This window comes from Elephas maximus, chromosome 16 (assembly GCF_024166365.1).
Source record: "Elephas maximus indicus isolate mEleMax1 chromosome 16, mEleMax1 primary haplotype, whole genome shotgun sequence".
Classification (NCBI taxonomy): domain Eukaryota; kingdom Metazoa; phylum Chordata; class Mammalia; order Proboscidea; family Elephantidae; genus Elephas; species Elephas maximus.
In genome coordinates, this window is record NC_064834.1 from 40,122,429 (window position 1) to 40,148,628 (window position 26,200).

General features: G+C 41.9%; 1 protein-coding gene across 1 annotated transcript; it reads right to left on the reverse strand.

Moving 5' to 3' along the window:
• Positions 1 to 17,228: 17,228 nt before the first annotated feature.
• On the reverse strand, positions 17,229 to 18,884 carry CH25H (cholesterol 25-hydroxylase). Its single transcript, XM_049856032.1, has one exon. It carries the CDS (start codon positions 18,761 to 18,763, stop codon positions 17,951 to 17,953), a length of 813 nt encoding a protein of 270 aa, XP_049711989.1. The 5' UTR covers positions 18,764 to 18,884; the 3' UTR covers positions 17,229 to 17,950.
• Between the last annotated feature and the right edge of the window lie 7,316 nt (positions 18,885 to 26,200).

Consider the following 26,200-nt stretch of genomic DNA (forward strand, 5'->3'; position numbering starts at 1 on the left):
GTGAAATAAGTCAATCACAAAAAGGCAAATATTGTATGGTCCAACCATTCTAAAAAGTCAAAAAATAGATATACACACAGAAGGCAGTTCTTTGATGGTTACCAAGGATGGGAGAGAGTGGGAGGGGGAATCAGTCTCTAGATAGTAGACACTTGTTATTTTTTGTGATGGTAAAGGCAATCTCAAATACGGGCGATGTCAGTACAACCTGACCATGGTAAACAAAGACAGTAAAAAGTACATGAGTGTCTTAGACGGGTTCTCTAAAGGAGCGAAATCAGTTAAGCTATGTATATAAACATACAGGGAGATTTAATTCAAGGAGATGGCTCATGCAGCTGAGACTGGCAAGTCCCAAAGTCCATGAGTCAGGTGTCAGAATGGAGGCTTTTCCTAATTCACATGATTGCAGGGGCTGACAAACCCAAAATCAGCAGGTCAGATGGCAGGCTGCTGGAACACTGGGTTGCAGGTGAATCCCAAAATCTGAAGGTCAGGCTGTGGGTTGCTGGCTCACATCCCAAGAACCAGAGGTCAGATGATGACAAGTCAGATGCAGGATCCAGACGGAGAGTGAGCCTTGCTGGAATATCTGTGTATATACTGGAGGCAGGCCACATTCCCAAGAAAACTCCCTTTTCAACTGATTGTTCATACCAGATCTCATCATGGAGATGATTACAGTATATCAATGGAAGAGCAATTAGTGCAGTGTCTGCCAAATCACTAAGAATCATATCCTAGCCAAGTTGACACATAACATTAACCATCACGTGAAAAAGGGACAATTTCAGTAAATGGTATGACATATACAATTTTGCAACAACAGTAAAAACAACCAAAAAATATGTGTATTGTTACATAGGTAGATATGGATGCATATATGTATATACAGGAGGGCATATGCAAGTAAATGCACTTGCATGTATAGGTGTATCTGTAGGCATATGTATATACACATTTGTGTGTGCTGCATACACCCACATATACAACAAGCCACATAGGGGGCACAGTTACAGAGCTTCCTAGACATATCCAAACAACTCACAGGATTGCTTTATTGGATCAAAAGGCTTGGGATCATAGTATTGGCAGACAACTTAGTCAACTGGCATAACATAGTTCATAAAGATAATTTTCTATATCCTAGTTTGGGTGAATAGTATGTGGGGTCTTAAAAGCTTTAGAGCAGCCATCTAAGATACAACTGTTGGTCTCTACTTGTATGTAGCAAAAGAGAATGAAGGAAATCAAAGGCTCAAAGAAGAAACTAGTCCATGTGACTAACAGCCCACACAAACCACAGCTTCCTCTAACTTGAGACCAGGAGAGCTAGATAGTATCCAACTACCACTACTGATGCTCTGACCAGGGACACAAAAGAATGTTCTAGGTAGAATGGGAAAGAAATGTAAAACAAAACTCAAATTCCTGAAAATGGCCAGATCTACTGGACAGATAGAGACTAGAGGAACCTGCAAGGCTACCTCCCTAAGATACCCTTTGAACTTGGAATTGAAGCTATTTCTGCAGGTCACCTTTCATCCAAATAATAGACTGGCTTATAAAATAAACAATATCACCCATGTGCTCCCTTAAACAATTAAATATATGAGACCAAACGGTCAACATTTACCTGAAAGCAAGGAGGGGAAGGGAAGCTAGATCAATGGAAACAGAAGAAATAGAATGGAAATAATGAGAATGCTGATACATTATAAAAATTGTAACCAATGGATGGAACAATTTGTATAAAAATTGTTAAAGGGGAACCTAATTTGCTGTGCACACTTTCACCTAAAACACTAAAATATTATCTTTTTTAAATAAAATATGAAAGGGTCTAGTTCATGGGAGACCGCCTCTGAGACTTTTAGTGACTTAAGCACACACAGGTACACAAGGGAATTTCCCAAGATGAACTCAAAGAAAGTAGCTCACTTTTGCCTATGTTTTAGCATCTACTGCCAAGTACAGCGAGCAATTTCTTTCACAGCAACTTTTTTAGAAGGCAGCAGGCATAGAGGGGCATGGGAAAGGCAACTAACCAAAGAACTACAAGAATGCAGGCATGTCCATCAGCACTACGTTGAGAAAGTCATAGCATCTAGTGAGACATAGTACGGTCACATCCCTGCAGGTCATTTACTCAGGGTTATAAAAAGCATGGAAAGTACCTCCAAGAATTACTGAAAGGAAGAATGGAGGATGTGGTTGTCAGCAAAGTTTTCTCTCCTCTCTGAATAAAACACACGAGCTGCACCAGGGCCTCCTGGTACAGGTGGGCAAGCTGTGAATTGTATACCTCCAGGGGGTGCCATTCACATGGATGCATACGACACTGACACTCCCTGGAGTTGTGCAATGTACAACCTGCACGGCTGTCATTAGCAGACCTGGGAGAGGCTCTCTATCATTTGAGGAAAGGAGTAAAGGGGTATGTGTGGGAGAAAAAGTACGGAATTTACTTACAGATTGAATTTGCTCCCTGGTTTTCCATATATACTCTGGGTGGTCATGGGCAAGTCATGTAAACTCTCTGGAGCTCTGTTATGACAATGATCCTACAAGGTTATTCAGTAAATGAGGATTAATTGAGATCAAAGTGTCTAATAAATGGAAGAGATTCAATAAATGATAGTTATTAGTACTATCAAATATCCCCAAGGAAGCAGTTATTAGTTATTCATAACAAGAAAATAATGTACTTTTAAGTATTGCTTTATATATTGCCATCAAAATAATCTTTTTGGGGTAGGTCCTTTTAGTAGACCCATTTTATAGATTAATTAAATCACGTTCCCAAAGTTACACTGTAAGTGGAAAAGCCAGAACTCAATTCCTGTCCTTTGATTAGAAATCCAATGTCTCTGAGATATTTAGCAAAAAACAAAGTGGGGGGGGGGGGGCGGGGACTGAAAAGGGCTCTTCTGGCAAACTGGGATTGGCTACAGAGTTTCCTTGGCAATGGATTTCACAGACTCACTGAAGTTTATTTAAATATTCCTAATCAGTGTAATAAGACAAGTAAAAGAAAGAAAAGGGCATCCACATTAGAAAAAATGAAATCTTTATTTGCCTATGAAATGATCATCTATGTAGAAAATCCTGTGGAATCTATAAAAGGTTTTACTGGAACTAATAAATGCATTTAGCAAGGTAGCAAGTCAATACATAAAAATTAGTTCTATTTTTATATGCTAGCAATGAACAACTCAAAATTGAAATTAAAGTATCAATACCATTTACAATAGTTCAAAAAACACTAAATCCAGATCCAAATACCAACAGCATTCTTTAATGAGATGGAAAAACTAATCACTTTATTTGGAAAGGAAAAAGGCCACGGATATGCAAAGCATTATTAAAGAAAAAGAACAAAGTAGGAGGTCTCACACTACCTGATCTCAGGTCCTACTATACAGCCACGGTACTCAAAACAGCCTGGTACTGGTACAACAACAGACGCATAGACCAATGAAACAGAATTGAGAACGCAGATGTAAATCCATCCATCTACGGTCAGCTGATCCTTGACAAAGGACCAAAGTCCATTAATGGGAAAAAGACAATCTTTTAACAAATGGTGCTGGTAAAACTGGATGTCCACCTGTAAAAAAATGAAACAGAACCCATACCTCATACCATACACAAAAACTAACTCAAAATGGACCAAACACCTAAATATAAAAACTAACGCAAGAAAGACCATGGAATTAAAAATACGGACATTTCTAGGGGCTCTAATACATGGTATAAATACAATATAAACCATAACTAAAAATGCACAAAAACTAGAAGATAAACTAAATACCTGGGAGCTCCCCAAAATTAAATGCTTATGCTCATCAAAAACACTTCACCAAAAGAGTGAAAAGAGAACTTACTGACTGGGAAAAAAATTTTGGCTATGACATATCTGTCAAGGGTCTAATCTCTGAATCTATAGAATACTTCAACACCTGAACAGCAAAAAGACAAATAATCCAATTAAAAAATGGGCAAAGGATATGAGCAGACACTTCACCAAAGACACTCTGGTGGCTAACAAACACATGAGGAAATGCTTGCGATCACTAGCCATTAGAGAAATGCAAATCGAAACTACAATGAGATACTATCTCATACTGACATACTGGCACTAATAAAAAAAAAAACCCCAGAAAATAACAAATGTTGAAGAGGTTGCAGGGAGATTGGAACTCTTATGCACTGCTGGTGGGAATGTAAAAAGGTACAACCACTACGGAAAATAACATGGCGCCTCCTTAAAAAGCTAGAAACAGAAATACCATACGATCCAGCAATCCCGTTCCTAGGACTATATTCTAGAAAAATAAGAGCTGTCACACAAATAGACATACGCACAACCATGTTCACTGCAGAATTACTCACAATAGATAGCAAAAAAGATAGAAACAACCTAAGTGCCCATCAACAGATAAACGGGTAAATAAATTATAGTACATACACACAATGAAATACTAAGAAATGAGAAAGAACAATGATGAATCCATGAAACATCTCACAACATGGATGAATCTGAGGGCATTTTGCTGAGTGAAATAAGTCACGAAAGGACAAATATTGTATAAGACCACACAGAAAAAAAGTCTTTGATGGGGGGAGGGGTAGGGGAGAGGAAATCACTTACTAGATAATAAACAAGTGTTAACTTTGGTCAAGGGAATGAGAACAGACAATACAGGGAAAAGCAGTACACCTTGTCCACAGCAAAGTCATAGAAGCTTCCTAGACACATCTAAACACCTTGAGAAACCAAGTTACCAGGGCTAAGGGCTGGGAATCATGGTCTTGAGGGATATCTACATCAACTGGCACAACACAGTTCATAAAGAAAATGTTCTACATCCTACCTTGGTGAGTAGCATCTGGGGTCTTAAAAGCTTGCAAACAGTCATCTAAGATACATCTATTGGTCCCAGCACGTTTGGAGCAAAGGAGAGTGAAAAAAAACAAAGACACAAGGAAAATATTAATCCAAAAGACTAATGGGCCACAAAAGTGACAGCCACCACCAGCCTGAGCCCAAAAGAACTAGATAGTGCCTGGTTACCATCAGCCACTGCTCTGACAGGGATCATAGTGGAGGGGCCCAGGTAGACTGGGAGAAAAATGTAGAGAAAAAAAAAGACCAGACTTACTGGTCTGACGGAGACTGGAGGAACTCTCAAGACTATGGCCCCCAGACACCCTGCTAACTCAGAATTGAAGCTAAACCTACTCCCAAGGTACACTTTTCAGCCAAATATTAGACAGGTGCATAAAACAAAACAAGACTAAAGGGGCATACCAGCCAGGGGAAAGGACTAGAGGGCAAGAGGGGACAGGAAAGCTGGCAATAGGGAACCCAAGGTCAAGAAGGGAGAATGTTGACATGTTGTACATGGGGTTGATAACCAATGTCACAAAACAATACGTGTACTAATTGATGAGAAGCTAGTTTGTTCTGTTAACCTTCAACTAAAGTACAACAATAAAAAAAGAATAAAATTTATACGCTAACGGTAAAAAAAAAAAACCCCAAAGGTTTCAACAGATCTTACACCAGCAAAAAAAAGAAAAAAAAAAGGGAGATGGATAGCAAATAAGCACATAATAACATGATTAACTAGTCATTAGGGAAATACAAACTAAAACCACAACAAGATGCCAACTAAATACCAATCATAATAGCTAAAACTAGAAAGGCTGACATGTTGGAGAAAATGTAGAGCAACCTAGAACTTTCACAAACTGCTGGGGGAAATTTAAACATTACAACCACTTTGGAAAACAGTTTTGCAGTTTCTTTAAAAGTTAAATATACACCCATCACCTGTCCCAGACATTCCACTCCTAAGTATTTTATAAGTTTCTTAAATAGATCTATATGCATCTACCATATGACACCAGAGTCCCCGGGTGGTTAAGTTCTCAACTACTACCTGAAAGGTTGGCGGTTTGAACCCACCCAGAGGGGCCTCAGAAGACAGGCCTGAGGATCTGCTACCGAAGGGCTGCAGCCTTGGAAACTCTATGCAGCAGTTCTACTCTGCACACGTGGGTTCTCCATGAGCTGCAATCAATTCAACAGCAACTAACAACACCACCATATGACGCAGCCATTCAAGGTATTTATCAAAAAAAAAAATGAATGCAATTCCACACAAATACTTACGTACAAATATCCATAGCAACTTTATTTGTAATACCCCAAAACTGGGAAATAACTCAAATGTTCACGGCATGATTCAATTTATATAAAATCCTAGAAAATGAAACAAATGTACAACGATAGAAAGCAGATTAATGGTGCTGGTGTGGGGGGGAAGGTGGCAGGGCCCAGAAGGGGGTGGGAGGGAGGCATTACAGAGGGGCAAGATGAAATTTATGGAAGTGACATCTGCATTATCTTGATTATCTACCTTGGTAATGGTTTCTTGGATTTATACATATTTCAAAATTTACCAAATTGTTCACTTTAAATAGATGCAGCTTATATGAGTCTTGACCATCAAGTTCAAGCCTTATAATTTTAATGGCATTTTTTTCCACACTTCAAAAATATTATTTGTTCATTCTAAAAGATTTAGCAACATAAAAAGGCACTGAATAGAAAAAGTACTCACCCATAACCACTGATTAACCAGTAAAACTAACTGCCTTTGAGTCAGTTCCAACTCACAGTGACCCATGTGTGTCAGAGTAGAACTGTGCCTCACAGGGCTTTCAATGGCAGGTTTTTGGGAAGCAGATCACCAGGCCTTTCTTCAGAAGTGCCTCTTGGTGGACTCAAAACTTCCAACCTTTCTGTTAGCAGCTAAGTAGGTTAACAGTTTGTACCACCCAGGGACTCCTTGGTCTACTTACTCAAAAAAAAAAAAAAAACTTGTTGCCCTCCAGCAGATTCCAACTCATAGTGACCTAATACAGGCAATATAGGACAGAATGGAACTGCCCTACAGGGTTTCCAAGTCTGTATTCTTTAGGGAAGCAGATGCCACATCTTTCTCCCTCGGAGCAGCTAGTGGGTTCGAACCACTAACCTTCAGTTAGCAGCCCAGCACTTAACCACTGTGCCACCAGGGCTCCTTGATCTAATTACAGCCACATTTAAAATTTTTGTGACTAATTATGTTTCTAGCTCTTTCTTCTAAAAGATGTATTTATGTATTTACATATTACAGAATTGGTATGTCTGTGGTTCACTAGACAGCCTAGTGAGTTGCTAAAAGCATAGGCCTTGGAACCAGCCTGCCTGGGTTGAATCCTGGCTTCTGTAACATCTTATTTAAGAGTTCATAATACTCCATTGTAGTTGGACCATAAGCCAATCCCCTATGTTGGGCTTTTAGATTTATTCTTATTATTATGTTATTTTCTGATTATTATCCAACAATGTATTTATTAAGTGCCAGGGAATACATCGATGAACAAGATAAAGCCTTTGCCTTTATGGCCTTAACTGTATTCAATATTCTCGTAGATAAAGTTGCCTGAACTTACATGATTACTATCTGTTGTGGTTATTTACTGCTGTATAATTAACAACCCCAAAACTTAGTCGCTTAAAACAATAACCATCATTTTTTAGCGTATTATCACCTCTGAAGGTTTCCGGGATTAGCTGGTCTCAGAGGCGGCTTTCTTGCCCCGACATTTACTGTCAGACTGAGCCTTGGCCTGGAGTCACAGGGAGGCTGGCTCCCTCACGTCCGGCTGGAAAAATGAGCTGCTCCTCAGGCATTTCTATTTCTGTGTTTTTCCCACATGCTTTTTCCAACGTGGCAGCTTCACGGTAGCTGAGCTCCTTCCATGGTGGCTCAGGTCTCCAAAGCAAGAGCAAGGCAGAAAGAAACCGTGTCACCCGCACAAGCAGGGGTAAATTAACCACTAAGCAAGGTACCCCCAGGTTTCCTTGTGTTTACTTACTAATGCTGATCTGTAGTGCACAATTTCACAGGGGTTTCACCACAGCACATGTGGTTTAAGACAGGTGAAATTGTGCACTACAGATTAGTAGATAAACACAGTTACTTGTAAGCCCGTGCTGCCTGGTTTATTGGGTAATTCCTCCCTGTTTGGAAGTCACTCAGCGACACTTCTCCCACAGCCTTTGTTGAGGCAAATCACTCCAGGCCCATTGCCCGGCTTCAAGGGAAGAGGACATAAGGTCCGCCTCTCTGGGAGGAGTCTCAAAGAATTTTCAGATATGTTTTAAAGCCATCTCCTTACCTCAGGAGAACTTCTTAGACTTGGAAATGTTGCAATAAAGGGTGGACTCGTTTTTATTTTTCAATTCGCATTCATGTTGTTAGTTGCCCTTTAGTCGACTCGGACTCATAATGACCCCATGTACAACAGAATAAAATGTTGCCCAGTCCTGCTCCATCTTCACCGTAATTGGTATGCTCTAGTCCACTGTTGGGACCACTGTGTATTATGAGTGCCTTCCAACCTAGGAGGCTCATTTGGAGCACTATATAGGACAATATTCTGTTGTGAACCATAGGGTTTTCATTGTCTAATTTTCAGCACTATATTGTCAGGCCTTTCTTCCTAGTCTATCTTAATCTGGAAGCTCTACTGAAACCTGTCCATCATGGATGGCCCTGCTAGTGTTTGGAATACTGATAGCATCGTTTCCAGTGGCATAGCTTCCAGCATCATGGCAACACACAAGCCACTACAGTACGACAAACTGACAGACAGGCGGTGGCTTCACATTCATAATACCTACAGTATAGTAGGCTTCTGGCCTGATGTAGGCAAGTATGTATGATGGTGAACAAGATAGATGCAGTGCTGGCCTCTTGGAGATTACAGCCCAAAGCAGGATTCAGACAAGTAAACTATAAGTTATGATGAAGGGAGATTTAGGGTTTTAAAGAAAAAATATAAAGTGTTTGGCAAGTACTGAAGTAATTCCTAGCATTGGCTAGTCAGTCGAGGCATTGACATGTATCAATATTTTGTTCCTGTTTACTGCTGTTTTATTGCATTGTGAGAATGTTCTCATAAACATTTTTTAAACAGAGATTTTCAGGGCTAAAATAAAAGTTCACACCAAATTACCCACAAAGGTATGGGGCGGATAGGTCTTAGCAAAATTTGAAATAAACACTTCACTCCAATTGCTACAAATCCGCAGAGCTGTTTACGTTGAGTTAATGTAAATGGTTAATAAACAATATGGATTGCAGCAATTTCTAAGCAGTGTCCCATAACTGCATTTCTGATACTCAGCAATCAGCCCCCAGGGTGCTGAGAACCCTGCGTCTACAAGAATGCAGGGAGGAAGCAGCTGGGCTTTGTTGACTTCTAGCCTAGCTGTGTGATCAAGGGACCAAGGGAAAGTCACTTCCCATCTCTGAGCCTTAGTTTCCTCATTTGTAAAACAAACTGCTTTCCAAGTATTTCCTAATTTGGCAATGTCAGCACCCTCTTCTCTCAGCAATGCTGGATCTGCGATAGATGAAACCCAGCACCAAGGATGAGTGACTCTCCCTTTCTCCACCTAACAGGGGTTCGAGGTACCAGTTAGTGCTTATCTCCAAGAGGCGTCTCTTTTCAAAACCGTCGCTGCCAAACTCTGCAGCTCGGGCTTGGAGCCGGTCCCCTAGGACGGAAGAGGGAAGCGCCCTCTCCTGGCGGGTCTGAGGCTGACCCTGCCTCTGGCTCTTGCACACTTGGTACTGCTTGGGCTACTTCTGCAAGCTGGGCTGCCCTGAGGCCAGCTTCTTCTAAACCTGACTTCCTCCCTCCTGCCTCTCCTTGCATTGGCGGAAGTCCACTCCCAGACGCTCCCGAGATTTAGCAGGGAAGCAAGATCCAGGGCTTTTACAGGAGGAGTACAAGGAAAGGAAGGAGATGTGGAGCCAGAGAGGCAGCAGCTGGACCAATGGTGTCTGTGAGACAGCATAGCAGTGACAGGAATGGAGGGAGTCAGGAGGTATAGTACTTTCCTCCCTTTACACATGCCCAAGGTCCACGTTGTCTCAGGGCATACCAGGCCTTCACTGGTTCCCTCAGCATCCTACCTGCTCCATCCCATTTGATCTTTAAAGCAACCTTAGGAAGTAGGTAAGGCCAGTTAGGATTACCCCCAAACCCCACACATTTCACAGAGAGGGAAACTGACTTTCAGAGTGATTCAGTGACTTCCAAATAACATATAATCAGGCTGCTCAAACCCAGCCTCTTCCAGCTCCGAGCCCCAGCGCCTACAACCTGCTTGTATACCTATTATAGCACTGACCGCATTAGATTATGTACATTGGCTTGCCTGAATCTCTTTCCCAGTAGGCTGGGACCTTCTCTAGAACAGGGGTCATGGGTGGTGAGCATGGCATTGGTAGGAAGCTGGGGTTGACTAGTGACGGAGGATGAAGAAGAACAAGTTTACTTAGCACTTTCCAAGCGCAATGTCCTCGAAGGAATAAAAGATTTATAGGACATGGTCTCTTCCTTCAGAGACCTTTCCATTAGAGAAGGAGGTTGCTTCAGTAGAAGGCAAGAGTGAAGGCATTCTAAGAGGCACCAACCAAGCGCTATAGGTGTCAGTCAGAGGAAGAAGGGTTTCCCGAAATCCTTTAGACAGACAGGTAAAAGTGCATTTTTCCTCTCTAAATATCTAAAAAAAAAAAAAAAAAAAAATTTTTTTTTTTTAAATATCTTTTGCTTATTTCCTTTTCCTATACCTCCTGGTGGAAACCCTGGTGGCGTAGTGGTTAAGTGCTACGGCTGTTAACCAAGAGGTCGGCAGTTGGAATCCACCAGGCGTTCCTTGGAAACTCTCCAGCGCAGTTCTACTCTGTCCTATAGGGTCACTATGAGTCGGAATCCACTCGACGGCAGTGGGTTTTGGGTTTTGTATACCTCCTGCTGGCATAGTGGTTAAGAGCTACGGCTGCTAATGGCAGTTCGAATCCACCAGGCACTCCTTGGAAACCCTATGGGGCATTCTACTCTGTCCTTTAGGATCTCTGTGAGTCGGAATCAACTCGACAGCAATGGGTTTGGTTTTTGGTAAAGAATTTCTATGCACAGTAATTTGGCTTTGGGTTTTTGTTTTTGTTTTACTTTTAAAAATAATTTAAATGCATTCCAGCAGAAAGATTTACTGAATCAGAATTTACAGTTCAACAAGATCCCCAGGTGATTCTTATGTATAATAAATTTAAGAAGCACTAAAAAAAAAAATTTTTTTTTACTCTACTAGACGTTCTTAGAATTGGTCCCTAATTAGCAGCATTAGCATCACCTGTGAGCTCGTTAGAAATGCAAATTTTCAGCAGGGGTTCAAAACGGAACCAACCAGTTCAAGCCCTGATACGTAGAGAGAGAAACTGACTTTCTGGTTTGGTGTCCAAGATATACTTTGATTTTATCTGCAGGATGGGAATACGTGAATTGAATGTGAGGGGGTTACTTTTTACTTTACATTCTTCTATACTGTTTGACATTTTTCCATGGGCATATGTTACTTTCATAATAAAAGAGAAATCTATTTCCTCCTCTCTATCCCATCTGCAGTTGTTTGGGACAGGCTTATTATCTCTCACCTCTCATCATAACACATTTTGTAACAAAGAGCTACTATTTACAGAGTGCTTGCTATATGAGAGGCAGAGTGCTAAGGGTTCTCTAAATGTTATCCTCCTTAATCCTTACCACAGTCCTAAAGGTAGGTACCTAAGGATAGGTACTCTAAGGGAGTATGCCCCATTTTGAAGATGTTAAGGGTCACAAAGTTAATAAGGGTTGGTCAGGTTTGGAATCCAGCAGAATTTGCAACTGGAATCGCTACTACTATTGTCTGTCACCAGTTATCTTCTTAAACTATATCTAATCTCGGCATTTCTCTACTTAAAATCTGGAAAGCCATGCCTCCCCCAGCCACCCACCCCCCACTAAGCAAATACAACCGAACTTCTTAGCATGCCATTTCCAAGTCCGTTCGCTGGGGACCAAAACCTAAGCCCCAATCGGTTTATCAGACACATGCCTTGAAGTTCCTTCCTTACTCATCCAGTGCTTTGAGCTTCCTACCATGTTCCAAGCATACCAACTTGTTCCTCCCCCTCTGGTTTTACAGCTGCTGTTTCTTCTGTCAGGTACGCCCTTTATCCTGCCTGGTGAAGACATACAAATCCTTCACGGTTTAGCTCAAACGGACCATCTTTCTTTGGCATCCCTTAGCAAACTGTTCATGCCCCACTTATAGCACTGACCACATTAGATTAATAGCATTTGCTTGCCTGATTCTGTTTCTCGGTAGAGAAATCATGGGTGGTGAGCACAGCATTGGTAGGAAGCTGGGCTTGACTAGTGATGGAGAAGGGAGAAGAACAAGAAGGAATGGATGAAGAAAGACATGATTAATGACAAAAGTGTGTTTCTAGTGCTTCTAGGATTCTTGCAACACAGAACCAATATTTGTCAACAACTAGGCCTAGTACTATAGGGTTGCTAAGAGTAAGAATCGACTTGATGGCAAAGGGTTTGGTTTGGTTTTTGGTAGGCATGGTACTGGGGGTGGAAATAAATTGTAAACAGGACAGAAATGGTAATGTGTAAGTGTATATGTGTGTGTAGAAAAAGAGAGAATTGTGTAGGTATATATATATGTATGTATATATATGTATGTATATATATGTATGTATATATATGTATGTATACATATATATGGAAACCCTGATGGCATACTGCTTAAGAGCTATGCTGCTAACCAAAAGGTCGGCAGTTCAAATCCCCCAGCTGCTCCTTGGAAACTCTATGGGGCAGTTCTACTCTGTCCTATAGGGTCGCTATGAGTCAGAATAGGCTCGACAGCAATGGGTTTGTTTTTTTTTTAATAGATATATATATATTAAATGAATATATACACACATATTCATGTATATATATGTGTGTGTGTATATATATGCGTATATATATACTGTCTGTTGTTGCTGTAGTGTGCTGCCAAGTTGATTCCGACTCATGGAGACCCCATGTGACGTAGTAAAACTGCCCCATGGGGTTTTCTAGGCTGTAATTTTTACAAGAGCTGTTAGTAAGGTCTTTCTTTCAAAGAGCCACTACCTTTCAGTTAGCAGCTGAGTGCTTAACTGCTGCACCACCAGGGCTTCTTGTGTACATACGTGATGTCTGTATATATGGCATTCTTGTACATATGTATAGTGTGTGCATATATACACAGGGTGTGCATTTATAGTTGTGCATATATAGTGTATATACATGTATGGTGTATGTATACACATAGTATAAATATACATGCATGTGTAAATAGTCTGTGTACCTACACGTATACAGTTTGTGTGTGCATATAGTGTGTGTATCTGTATATATATACACATATAGTGCACACATAATGTGTATACATAATATATTATACATATATAGTGTACATATGCTCATATACATGGTGTGTGTACATATATGTGTGTATATTGTCTGTATGTGTGTATACGTGTATTACAATGCAAGGCAATAGGAGATTTACAGGACACATTAGCAGATAATAGGAAGGCATTCGTTACACACAATGTAGATTTTTTTTTAATAAAAACAAGTGCCTTGCAGCTTGCCTCCCTGCTGTGGAGAAAGACGAGTCCTTGAAGAGAGAAAAAACAGCTGGAGAATTAGGAAGAAAAACAGTTTAGAGAAACCTCACCAAAGTCAAGCAAAAACCACATTCTAAGAAGAGCCTTAGCAAAAACAAATAATTAAAAAAAAAAAAAGCCCAGGAAATGGGAAATCAAAGGAAAAAAGAAGTCACTGGATTTGATAATTAGGAAGATAGTGGTGAACCGGGAAAGAAAAGTTTCAGGAAGAGGCAGGGGGCAGGATGACTCAGAGGCTAGGAAGTAGAATCAGACATACACAGATTTCTGTCTCCAAAATTTTGGCCTTGAAAGGATGACAAGAGAGAAGCAGCTTGTGGTGGCAACAAGATAAAAAACTCGGCTTTACTTGGTTCTCTGTTAAGACCAATGAATGCAAACATAGCTGTGGACAAAAGGTTACGGCCTGAACTGCAGCTCTAATGCTTAGGTCAAGTCACATCAGTCACAGCAAATAAGAATACGGCCAAGACCTCCAAAGAGCATCTTACGTATACCAAAACCCATTGCCATTTAGTGGATTCCAACTCACAGCAACACTGTAGGACAGAGGAGAACTTTCCCATAGGGTTTCCAAGGAGCAGCTGGTGGATCTGAACTTCTGACCTTTTGGTTAGCAGGCAAGCTCTTAACCATTTAACCACCAGGCCTCCATTAGTAACTCATAAATCCCTTACCGAATCGGTTCTAGGAGTATCTGCAGTTTACAAATGAGGAAACTGTGGCACAGAGAGATTAAGTAACTTGCCCAAAGTTACTCAGCTTTTAAGTTCCAAAGTCATGTCTCTCACTCAGGCAGGCTGCCTCCAGCATTTGTGCTCTTAATGGATGTACCATGAAGGATGCAGAAAATGGAATCCGTGACCTGCCTCCCACTTGCCCAGGTCCTGCCTAGACTGGCCTAAGGCCAATTGCCTTGGCTTTCTTCAATGCCCAGGCACAGGTCTTGAATCCAGGTACCAAACCAAAAAACCAAACCCAGTGCCGTCAAGTCGATTCCGACTCATAGTGACCCTATAGGACAGAGTAGAACTGCCCCATAAGAGTTTCCAAGGAGTGCCTGGTGGATTTAAACTGCCGGCCCTTTGGTTAGCAGACATAGCACTTAACCACTGCGCCACCAGGGTTTCCAATCCAGGTACATCCAGGTGAAAGTAATGTGCCAGAGGGTTGCTGTGATGGGGGCGCAGGGCGGCAGTGGCTGAGGGCAAACAGCAAGGAAAGACCATTCATTGGTGTTGCAGGATTTGCATCTCTCTGGAAGTTGTGAAGATGATTGTAAACATTATCATAAGGCAGGTTGAGTGGACGCTACAAGACGTAAGTTTGCGAACTGTTTCCACCACCTAGTTTTTTATAAGTTTGCGAACTGTTCCCAATATCTAGTTTTTTATAACCTAAAACAAATAACCTATATGAATTCTCCACCTATAACATGGAGATGATAATACTAATACTAACTGCCCTACATCCCTCAGGGTGTTGTAAGGAGCAAGTGAAATGTGTGAAAGTGCATGCAAATGGGAACTATTTTCTTATTGTTACTATTATTGTTGTTGTTATTCTTATTACTCTTATTAGGGTTCCAACCTCCCTGGAAAAAATGCCCATCCCCTCTTCTCCCCCATCCTTACCCTCCAAAGCCGTAAACATTAATAAGACATCTGATTTTGAGAAAGTTTTTCTAAATCCAAACAAATACTGTCTGTATATTCAGTTTGCTCCTAACCCAAAATTCCCTTATATGGTGTGAGGCAACATGAGGCAGTTTTTAAAAATTCTCTGAGGGAGAGCTTTGATAAATTGTCATTACTGACGATTTCCAGGGTAGCTGTTGGGTGCCTGGTATTAAATGACAGATTCTGGAGTCAAGTTATAAAAAACATTAAGAAAGATTTTACTGGGGAGTAAAGCAAATTCCTGTTGCCAGGAATCCTGGTACTCAAGAGAAGCTATCAAGACCTTCAGTTTGAGGAAGATGGCAATCTTTTTTTAACGGAACCTTTGAGGAATTTAGTTGGCAAAAAAGAATTAGGTTCTGGGAAGTTGTCACTTAAGCAAAGGTGGGTCCTTTTGAAACGGGGGCAAAATTCTGATTGCGCTACGTGTCCTTTTTTCTTGTTCGTAATAGGTGCAAGGGTGCCTGGCTTCACTAAGATGAAGTCTCAAAAGAATGAAAGTTTTGGAAAATACCAGTTAAGGAAGGTTTATAGGTGAAAGCACCCAGGGCTGGTCTAAACTGGTTATGGTCGTTTCTGGTTGATTCTAAAACCCAAAAAAACCAGTGCCGTCGAGTCAGGTTCCAACTCATAGCGACCCTATAGGACGGAGTAGAATTCTAGAGCTGCTCAAAACGACTAATAGCTGTTCTTTCCAAATAGTCCACACCACTTTTTCCTCTACTTGGCACGCTGATCATGACCAGCTCCAACATCTCATATCTTGTCTTCGTGTATTTCACTTTCTCATCATGAATCAATATAATCTTTAAATCCCAGAATGGTCCTGCTGTGGACAGGTGAGGAGGTAACCTCAGCACAGAAGCCAAGGGAGCATATACTTGGGGGAGGGAACATGAGAAAATCTGCCTAGCAGCCAGGCATGCTGCTAAACGTTTGGAGGGCTTAGACATATGTCTATGAGGTCTCGTTTGGCAGGCTGTGGATACCAGATGTTTAGATGGATTCTTCACCTTTAAATATATATATGTATGGATCATATATAAGGAGTGTAGAACTACCTGCAAAGCAGCCTTTCCTCATCCTTTTCTGTCTAAATTGTCCGGATTTCTAACTTCACGCAATATTACTAGTTAAAAGTTAAAATTAAAACAATTAGGCAGCAGCCAGACAGGCTGCAAGAGGGGCGACGAGTATGCGGTAAGAGAAATATTTGCAGTCACAAGTCATCTAAGAGAACATCTTGGCCACTATTTCCCTTTACAGATCAGAAACCAGGGATCCAAGACCAAATTCCACTACGTCACTACCTCTCTTCTTATCTTTCTTGAGGAAGGGAAGTGTATTTTGCACGCATGTCTTAATTAAGAAAATTAAATACACAAAACTCCCAGATAGCAGAGCCACTGTATCTGGTAATCATTTGCATTAGCTAAGGATGCTGGTTTGGTGAAAAAAAAAAAAAAGTTTGGTGAAAAGAGAGCCTTAATTCGGAAACCTTTGTTGTATCCATCAGCTGCTCTTGGGCACACTTTCTACACACTGGTTTTGCAAAGCAAGGTACTGCTCTAATTCTATTCATCCCCACACCCTGAATTATCAAACGATTGCCCAGGGTTAATCTCTCTGTAAAACTTTACAGAGTAATTTTTTCGGTCGCCCATTACCCAGAAATCAGCCGAAATGCATTCGAAACAGTCATGTCTCCTCAGTAATCCTTACTGAGTTTCCCTCTGTGAAATCTCTAAACGAAAACAAACAGACCCCTTCTCCAGCCTCCTTCTCTCCAACAGCCCCCAGCAAAACACTCAACCCTTGGAATATTCCTCTTTCCATGGTCCAGCTGATATCAGCTCTGAAAGGTACCTGCCCTCCCAGCTTCCCCTTCCCTCTTCAGATATTGTCCAAATGCCAGCAAAACAGGAGCCAGTACTTGTTTTGTTCATGTTTTTTTTTTTTAAGCACAAATAACATTTCTTTCAATATAAATATATAATTCTGTGAAAAAGTAGTAAAAAGAGTGCTATAGTCTTGGTCACTGTCCAGCAGGAACATGTTTCATAGTTTACAGAGTCTGAGGTCAGAGCCTCTATTAACAGGTTTTGTTCTCTCAGCCTTGTTCTAGGACACTTTCACATAGGAAATTCCTTGATCTACAAACAAATCCTTTTAGAGATGATTTAAATATGCCAGTGGCGAATGTCTAATTATATCCAGGAATTAAGGCTATTGAAGTGAGCTAAACATGAAGAATACATTTGCATCCATATAAACCAAAAAAAAGAAGAAAACATACATGCACAAAGGAACCGGTTGAGTCAATTCCACACACAGCGATCCTATAGGACAGAGTAGAACTGCCCCATACTGTTTCCAAAGAGCAGCTGCTGAATTTGAAATGCGGACGTTTTGGTTAGCAGCCGAAGTCTTAACCACTGAGCCATCCGTATACAAGCATTATATAAATTACTTTGTCAGCTTGCAGAAATACATCAGATTTTATCTACAACAGTTTCCATCAGTTAATAAGTTATTTGCTTAAAAACAAAATAGCTCCGGTGTGTTTCTCCTGATTCAAGCGTGAAGTGCACAGCAGTCCCAGGTCTGACAGCCACACCACCAAGCTGGGAGGCGTGCAAGTTACTTGGCAAGCGCCGGCCGCAGCGTTCCCAGAAGTTTATCCCAGTGTGTGAAGTAAGGTGCAAAGTTGCAGGTAAAGTGGGAGTGATGCAGGTCGTGATGCGCCACGCCCCCGTACCACCCGAAAGGCACCAGTCTGTGAGTGGACCAGGGGAAGTCGTAGCCTGAGTGGTCCTCCACTGACAGCCAGATGTTGACCACATGGAACACCAGCACGGTGAGTGGGTGGCACCCGAGCAGCTTGACGTTTAGCATGTCAAAGAAGCCCAAGGAAAACAGCTCCCAGACACTCATGTACTGCGTGGCCAAAGCGAACGAGGCTGAGTTCCGGTGGTGCACCTTGTGGAAGTTCTGGTACAGCCAGGGCACCTTGTGGTGCAGCACGTGCCACACAAAGAACTCGGCGTCGAAAAGTAACAGACAAACCACGACGTGGCACACCAGCTCCAGCAGCTCCGGAGCTTCAGTGGGCAGGGGGTCCGGGCTACTAGCCCAGTGCAGCAGGGTCACCGGGAACACGAATAGCACGTGCTGGTAGAGAGTCTGCCAAAGGCAAGGCAGCAGTTGTCCCACCGTCGGCGAGAAGTTAGGGTGGATCTTGTAGCGCCGCAGGGCAGGCACCCAGGGGTACAGCACGTCCAGCACCACGAATGGCAGGCAGAAGACCACGTAAGTGGTAATCCCAAAGATGACCAGGAAGAAGGGCGACTCGGTGAGGGCCTCCTGGTTCCTCACGCAGTCCCAGAAGGGCTGCAGAAACCGCCGGCTTGAGTCGCAGAAGGCCTGGAGCTCTGAGCCGTTGCCGCCGTTCATGGTGAGGCTAAGTCAGGCGCTGCTCCTGCTCGTGTCGCGCCGACTGCTCTTAAGGCGTGTGGCTCCGCCCCGAGTTATGTCAGCCTTGTTTTCGCTCCGTTTCCAACTGCGCTGAACTTGAATTATTAACCCCACAGGGTTGCGCTTAGTTGCTATAAATGCCTACATCTACAGCCTCATTCAATTGGCTTTTACAGACGCATGTATAAGTAATGGCATTTAGGAACTTTTCATATGCATGCAGAATTACTTTCTCTTTTTTTTAAATTGATGTGTAATTTACATACAACACAATGCACAGATTTTTAGTGGAGTTTACAAGTTTTGGCAACTCAATTCATCTATCATCACCACCCCAACAAGAAAAATATGTCCCTTACCCCCAGAAAGTATCCCGTTTGCAATCAGCGCAGAATGACTTGTATTTTTAAACGCATACGTAGAATTGATTTATGTGTTTTCTAATGACGCAAGGATAACTGAATTTTTAAAAGCGACGTACATTTTGTATATTAGATCTTTGCTATCCACGCGACCTAATGGAGGGCCAGCTAGCCTTCCGCAGAGGTGACCGCGGGTCCCCCGGCCGCCCGCGGCGGAGGTCAGGGCAGGAAATGACACCCGGCGGGTGGTTGAATAGGAACCTCGGCCAGTTCCAATATCTCCCGAGAGGCGCTTTTCTCACCGGTTCACAGCGTCGCCAGGAGTGGCCCGCGGGAACCTGCGAGGTCGACCCTCCGCAGAGCGCCTAGGGCACCCAGACCTGCGACAGGGACACCGACGCACAGCCGCCAAGGGAGGGGGCCATGGCTACTGGACTTCCCTTTAAAAAAAAAAAAAAAATGCTGATGTAACACCCAAGAACCTACGCAGATCTAGCTAAAAAGACGCTGCATTTCAAGTTGAAGATTGGAAGCGATGAAATCAGAAAACCAGCCTCTTGTTCCAGGGAGTGATTTGTGCCTACCAAGAGGCTGCTAAACGCGCTGGTGATAACGCTCCTACCCTGCTCTTCCCTGGGCGGGCTTCGCTGCGCCAACTTGCCCCTCACCCGCCACCTCCTTCACCCAAACCATCCGGGCCCAGAGAGCCCGACTGTGGAGCTGTTCCTGTCCCCTGAGTTTCTCCGCCCGCAAAGTCGGGCCAGACTGAGCGCAAGGGCATCGGTACTGGGAGAGCTCTGGGGAGACCCCAGGGCCAGCATGAAAAAACTACCTCTGCATTTGACCCGCGTGGCTGACACGCGACTCACGGGACTCCTAAATGAGAAGTTTTGGACAAAAACTTTGGAGCCAGGGACCACTCCCAATCCTAACTTTGCCTCTTTTTTATAGTTTCGCGACTGGGACAAGCGCTTCACTCTGCGAAGCTTCCTTTTCCTTATGCCCCTAAATGAGAATAATAATAGTAGCCATCTCAAGAGGCTGTTGTAAGCATTACATTGAATAATAACAACAAGGCTACCGTGTAACGTCTGCCCTACTGGCTGTGTCGTACTTATGAAGCTTCCTTTTATTATGAAATGCAGTGATTTATTTCATAACCCTCGTTTTATCCTCAGAAGAACTTGGTCCCCCACCCTGATTAGCAGTGGACATTATTATTGTTGTTGTGATTTTATAGAAGTAAAACCATAGTGCCGGACACATAGTAAACATATGAAAAGATACATATTATTTTAAATTTGTACTCCACATTTTATCTAATGCATAATAGAGGAAACTTGCAATAAAAATCAAGTAATATTGCATAAAGAGAAATGAACCATAGAAAGCCATATATTGTGAGGAAAGAATAAGTAAACGAAAATATAGACCAATATATAGGCCTAGAAATAAAAATAGGATATGTACGTAGCCTATTATTTTAATATAATATATAATAAATAGGTCACTCGTAATTTGTGATAATATCAACTGGTGTTTGGCCCCTCACTGCCACTGATGGATTATAGATATTTCTTAGATGCCCATTCCCTCTGGGCCTAGAGCAATTTTTTTTTTTTTAACCCTAGTATGTCACGGAAACGCTGGTAGCATAGTGGTTAAGAGCAATGGGTTGTATGTGATAAGAATGTTATGTTCTGTCTGTCTCTTGATGAGAATAAGTTCATAAGCAACTCTGAGCTTCTTAACAGGCAGTGTAAAAAGGGAAAGCAGATGGATTTTCTCATGCTCCTCTTATTTTAGATAGTAGCAAAGAGACATGCACAGTTCAAACCTCTGGCCCCTTGAACTGTGTGTGTCTCAAGCAGTGTCCTAGAAGAGAAAGAGCTTTTTCTCCTTCAGTCTCGGACCCCTCAAGGCTCCAAAGGGATCACCAGAGCTTACTTTCTCAGACTCACAAATGAATTCTGCTCATAAGGAAAGTATTGGTCAAACCCTCAAGAAGTTAAGTCAATCCTCAAATTCTGTTTCAGCCCGCACTGTCATGTTCTTGTGGTTTCAGCTATCATGCGTGGGTGTCTTTGATGCTTTCACAGGTTTTTAAGTGGGTAACATTGGTGGGTTTGCTTCATTGGAGCCTAGCTATTAGATTTAGCTGTCAGGACTGACTCCCTTGAGCCCCCAGCCCAACCAGCCCATTCTTTTCCTTCTTTGGTTTTCATCCTCTGACACTAAACCTGTTAGAATAATCACTGTTGTTGTTAGGTGACATCAAGTAGGTTCTGACTCATAGCGGCCCTATGTACAACGAATAAAACACTACCCAATTCTGTACCGTCCTCACAATCATTGCTATGCTTGAGCACATTCTTGCAGCTACTGTGTCAATTCGTCTCATCGAGGGTCTTCCTCTTTTTCATTAACCCTCTACTTTACCAAGCATGATGTCCTTAATTCAAATGCATCAATTCTTCTTTGGTCTTTCTTATTCATTGCCCAGCTTTTTCATGTGTATGAGATGAGTGAAAATACCATGGCTTGGGTCAGGTGCACCTTAGTCCTCAAAGTGACATCTTTGCTTTTCAACACTTTGAAGAGGTCACTACAGAATAGTCACCAGAGGCCAATTAATAAAGCGCTGTGCAGCAAGACCTGGAAGCCATGGCTTCAGCCTTTGTCCAGGCTTACGATTGCTACCTCAAGGCACTGTAAAGAATAACAGACTTCATTGCCTTCCTTGTACACAGCTCACCTGGGTAGAAGGCTGTATCCAACATACAAATGCAACCATCTCAGGGAAACCAATCAGTTAAAATCTTGTCAGTTGTCCACTGTATGTCATGGAGGATGCTGAAAAGTAGACAAAATATGTCAGGCAACCAAAAACAGCATTACTTAATTGAATCCCCCCCCTCCAAAAAAAACCATATCCTATCTGTATTGACTAAAGTGGTGTCATTTTTTGAATTGGCAAGCTTTAAACACTTTTTATTCACACAAAATTTATGTAATAGCTTCGTAGATGATTAGGTCTTTTTAGGACACAGGGTGTATCTTCTTTTTTCACAGTGCCAAGCTTTATGCCTTGCACAAAATGAGTTCAAAAGAGATTTGTGGATTAGACGATCATTTTAAAAGATAATGGCTCAAAATCAAGGCTGAAAAATTGAAAAAAAAATTTTTTTTGAGCATTTATCAATGTAGTTCAGGGCTCCTTGCCTACAGGGATGGTTTTTCACAAAAGGTGTTCACTCATTTCAGACAGGATTGACCACACTGTTTCCTACACTGTTCTACACTTCTCCAGTTGATCATGATTTCCTGTTTTATCTTGACAAGCTCTTCCTGACAGAGTTGGAGGACAGGAATCCTTTCTTTTCTAGCTATTCCAGGAGTCAAATCACCTTTCTGAGAGTACAACAATCAAGACTGTGCATATTTATTACAATCTCAAAGTTATTTGGTACCAACTCATCAAAAGGCTTTGGTACTACCCCCCCCACAATAAATAAATAAATAAATAAAGCATATAATTGGAAAAACCCATTACCAAAGATGCAATCTCTCTCTCTTTTTTAATGACCTTTGTGCTTTTTTTTTTTTTTCTTTCGAAATTTGGATGGAACTCTTTTGACATCCATCAAACCAAAAACAATTCCTGGATATCAAAGATGCACGCTTGTAGTGTTGTGTAACATGAAAGACTCATAGAGGGTGGGGTAACTGCAAAGATCAAAATCTAATACTTTGTTTTAAAGATAAAGATGGAGTTTAAGGAAAGTCAAGATTAATGGCCAAATTGAGAATGGAGCCTGGTCAGTATCAGTTCCACAGTATGTCTATAGGAGGAGTTTGGGATTGGAAGGAGGCCATTGCAGCTGCATTTACATGGTACTTTACAAACTCAGCAAACATTAATTTTACATAACAAAAACAGTAGAGGATGCTGATGGAGAATACTTGCGTGGTATGTTAGTTTTCCCCAAGAGACTCCTTGACACCCCCATTGACCCAGATCACTGATGTGTATTTGGATTTCAGCACTTTATATTTTTGATCCATCTATGTCTTGCTTCTACTGAAGTTGCTGGAACGCTCATCAACCTCTTTAAAACATTGATAACATATAAAATCATCCCCGTTAAAAGGCATATATTGCCTGGAAAGCAGAGAAAATAGTATTCGCTTCACCTGTCAAAGGGACTGTTGCAAAGATCAAAGCCTTGTGAAAAAGCTTAAACTCCAGAAGGCACAATGTAGAATGCAAAGGGCTATTTTTGGTACAACTAAAACAATTTGGCAAAGAAAAGGGTTTTGCTTACTTAGTGTGGAATTGAACTTGAAATCTGCACTTAGCATAATACATAAATACTCAGTAAATACTCTTCCAGTGAATTAATGGCTGATAAACTGTTTTAAAAATCAGAATATTACTTGATGATGCCTTTCAGGGGTCACAAGAGACCAGAGCTACTTCCATTTTGAAAAATTTTCCATATACAGAGACTCCCAGCCTTACGACAGGGTTCTGTTCCTTCTGATGTAAGTAGACCTCATTAAATTTTTCATTATTATTGCCTTTTATTATCAGCATCTTTATAAATCCCATCTTTATTTGTCTTTGGGGTCTGGAAACATGACATATAAACTTACAGATATATTTTGATACAAACACACATAGGTACATATTGCTGACTATAAGATGTATAAAACAAAAACAAAACACAGACGGTTGTGTGATTCATCATAACGTGAATATCTTCTAAGTCAGCGACTACCTGTATCGAAAAATAAATAAATGCCAAGAGTTAAAAATATAATGTATTTTAAATATTTACATTCAACAAATTGTTGTTGTTGTGTGCTGAGTCAATTTTGACTCATAGCACCCCTGACTCTAAAGGACAGAGTAGAACTTCCCCACAGGGTTTTCTAGGCTTTAATCATTATGACAGCAGATCACCAGGTCTTTTCTCCCATGGAACAGCTGGTGGATTCAAACTGCTGACCTTTCGGTTAGCAGCTAAGGGCTTATACATTGCACCACTGGGGCTCTCCCCCCCCCCAACAAATTAGCACCTTTCATGCCCACAAACCAAATAATCTTCATTTCTTGGAGATAATGTCAATAGTCTAAATTTTCCTCCTTAATAAATTGAGGTCTGGGTTAAAGGCTTCTCCAGTCTCTTATCCTGCCCTTCCCCCATGTCTGTGGTACTGACCATTCATTTATCTATTCAGGCAAATTTTTATTTTCATAAGTCATATTTGGGACAGCTATTCCTTGGGAAAACTTTTCAGATATTACTTATTAGGCAAGAATCAGTCACAATTCAAGGTAGACCTGACCACAGCCACATCTACCCTAAAACCCAGAACTAACCAGCCCTCAAACTACCAACTGGCTCCTAAAGCAACAAAGCTCACTACCTTTCCAAGAGGAAGGAACTAGAGAAAGCCTTCCTATAAAAAGCAAAGTGGTAGGTGGCTTGGGAAGACTGAAAGCAAAGCCAAGCGTGCCCCCTTGTGGCAATGGAAAAAATTATTTTCATTCTGAATTGTGACTTCACTGCCACACGTAAAGACGTGAAAGTTCCAAGTTCAATATTCTTTTCCTTGCCCTAGAGATCTACAGAGATCTTTGTGTTCTGCTCAACAGAATATACATTGGAGCCCATAAAAAATAAGAAAGAGCCCCTCCAATTCTTCCCAGGACTTTGGGCAGCACAAGTTCCAATCTTGCTTTACACTCTCAGCCAAGGATAGAATAAAACTTTAATACTACCAGGGTTATGAGGGTGTAACAGGGCTATGCAGCTATATCAAGGGGAAGAGGAAACCAAAAAAGGCAAATGTGGAATATAACTCCACTGTAGCAGGAACCAGCGTGCAACATCACCTTTAGAGTGGTCTGCAGACTAAATAGAGAGCGTTGGTGGTTTAGTGGTGTCCTGGTGGCACCGTGGTTAACAGCCCGGCTGGCTAACTGAAAGGTTAGCAGTTTGAATCCACCAGCCCCTCCTTGGAAACCCTGTGGGGCCATTCTACTCTGTCCTGTAGGGTGGTTATGAGTTGGAATCGCCAGCAACAGGTTTGTTTTTTTGGTTGTGGAACTCTTCCCTTCCATGCAGGGGACCTGGGTTTGCTTCTGGCCCATACACCTCAGCATAGTCACCGTGCATTTGTCAGTGGGCGTTTGTGTGTTAGTGTAATGCTGAACAGGTTTCAGAGGAGCTTCCAGACTGAGATGGACTAGGAGGAAGGGCCTGGACCCAATGGCCATGAAAAGAGAGAGTGGAAGGAAGGAGTGTGCTTTCCCATTAGGGGGAGAGCAACTAGGAGTATATAGCAAGGTGTGCATAGATTTTTGTATGAGACTGACTTGATTTGTAAACTTTCACTTAAAGCACAATAAAATTTTTTTTTTTTTTAGAAAAAAAAAAAGGCCTGGAGTCGTACTTCTGAAAATCAGCCAGTGAAAACCCTATGGATCACAATGGTTCAATGTGCTCATGGGGATGGCCCAGGACCAGGCAGCATTTTGTTCCCTTGTGCATGGGGTCGCCATGAGTCAGGGGCTGACTTGACAGGAGCCTATATAACAACACGGTGCATAAAAGTCCCCAGAAAGAAGTTGCAAAGGACACAAAGAGAAAAACAGTTCTGTAGAAGATGGATCTATGGAATGCAGCAACTGCTCATTCCTGTCTACTGTCAGGCGTGTGGAAGCTCTACTGGCCACAAGTTCTCACAGGCATCTGTGGGATCCCCACGGTGTAGCCAAAGCCAGAGAAACCTTACAGTGGCAAGTTTTCTCCCCTACTAGTGGAAAACAACCAACAGAAACACCCTTCACTGTCCCTTTCTTTCCAGCCCTGCCCAAGAACCTTGTACTTGCTTGGCCAGACCTAGGTCAAAGGGAAAAAAACGACTCTGGGGGGACATATGACCTGTGGAGGGTGGCACCTTTCTGTAGACACACCCTTTACATCTAGTGCACTTTTCGTCTTTTCTCTAGGTGCCATGAAAATCACACAGATTCAGTCCTCAG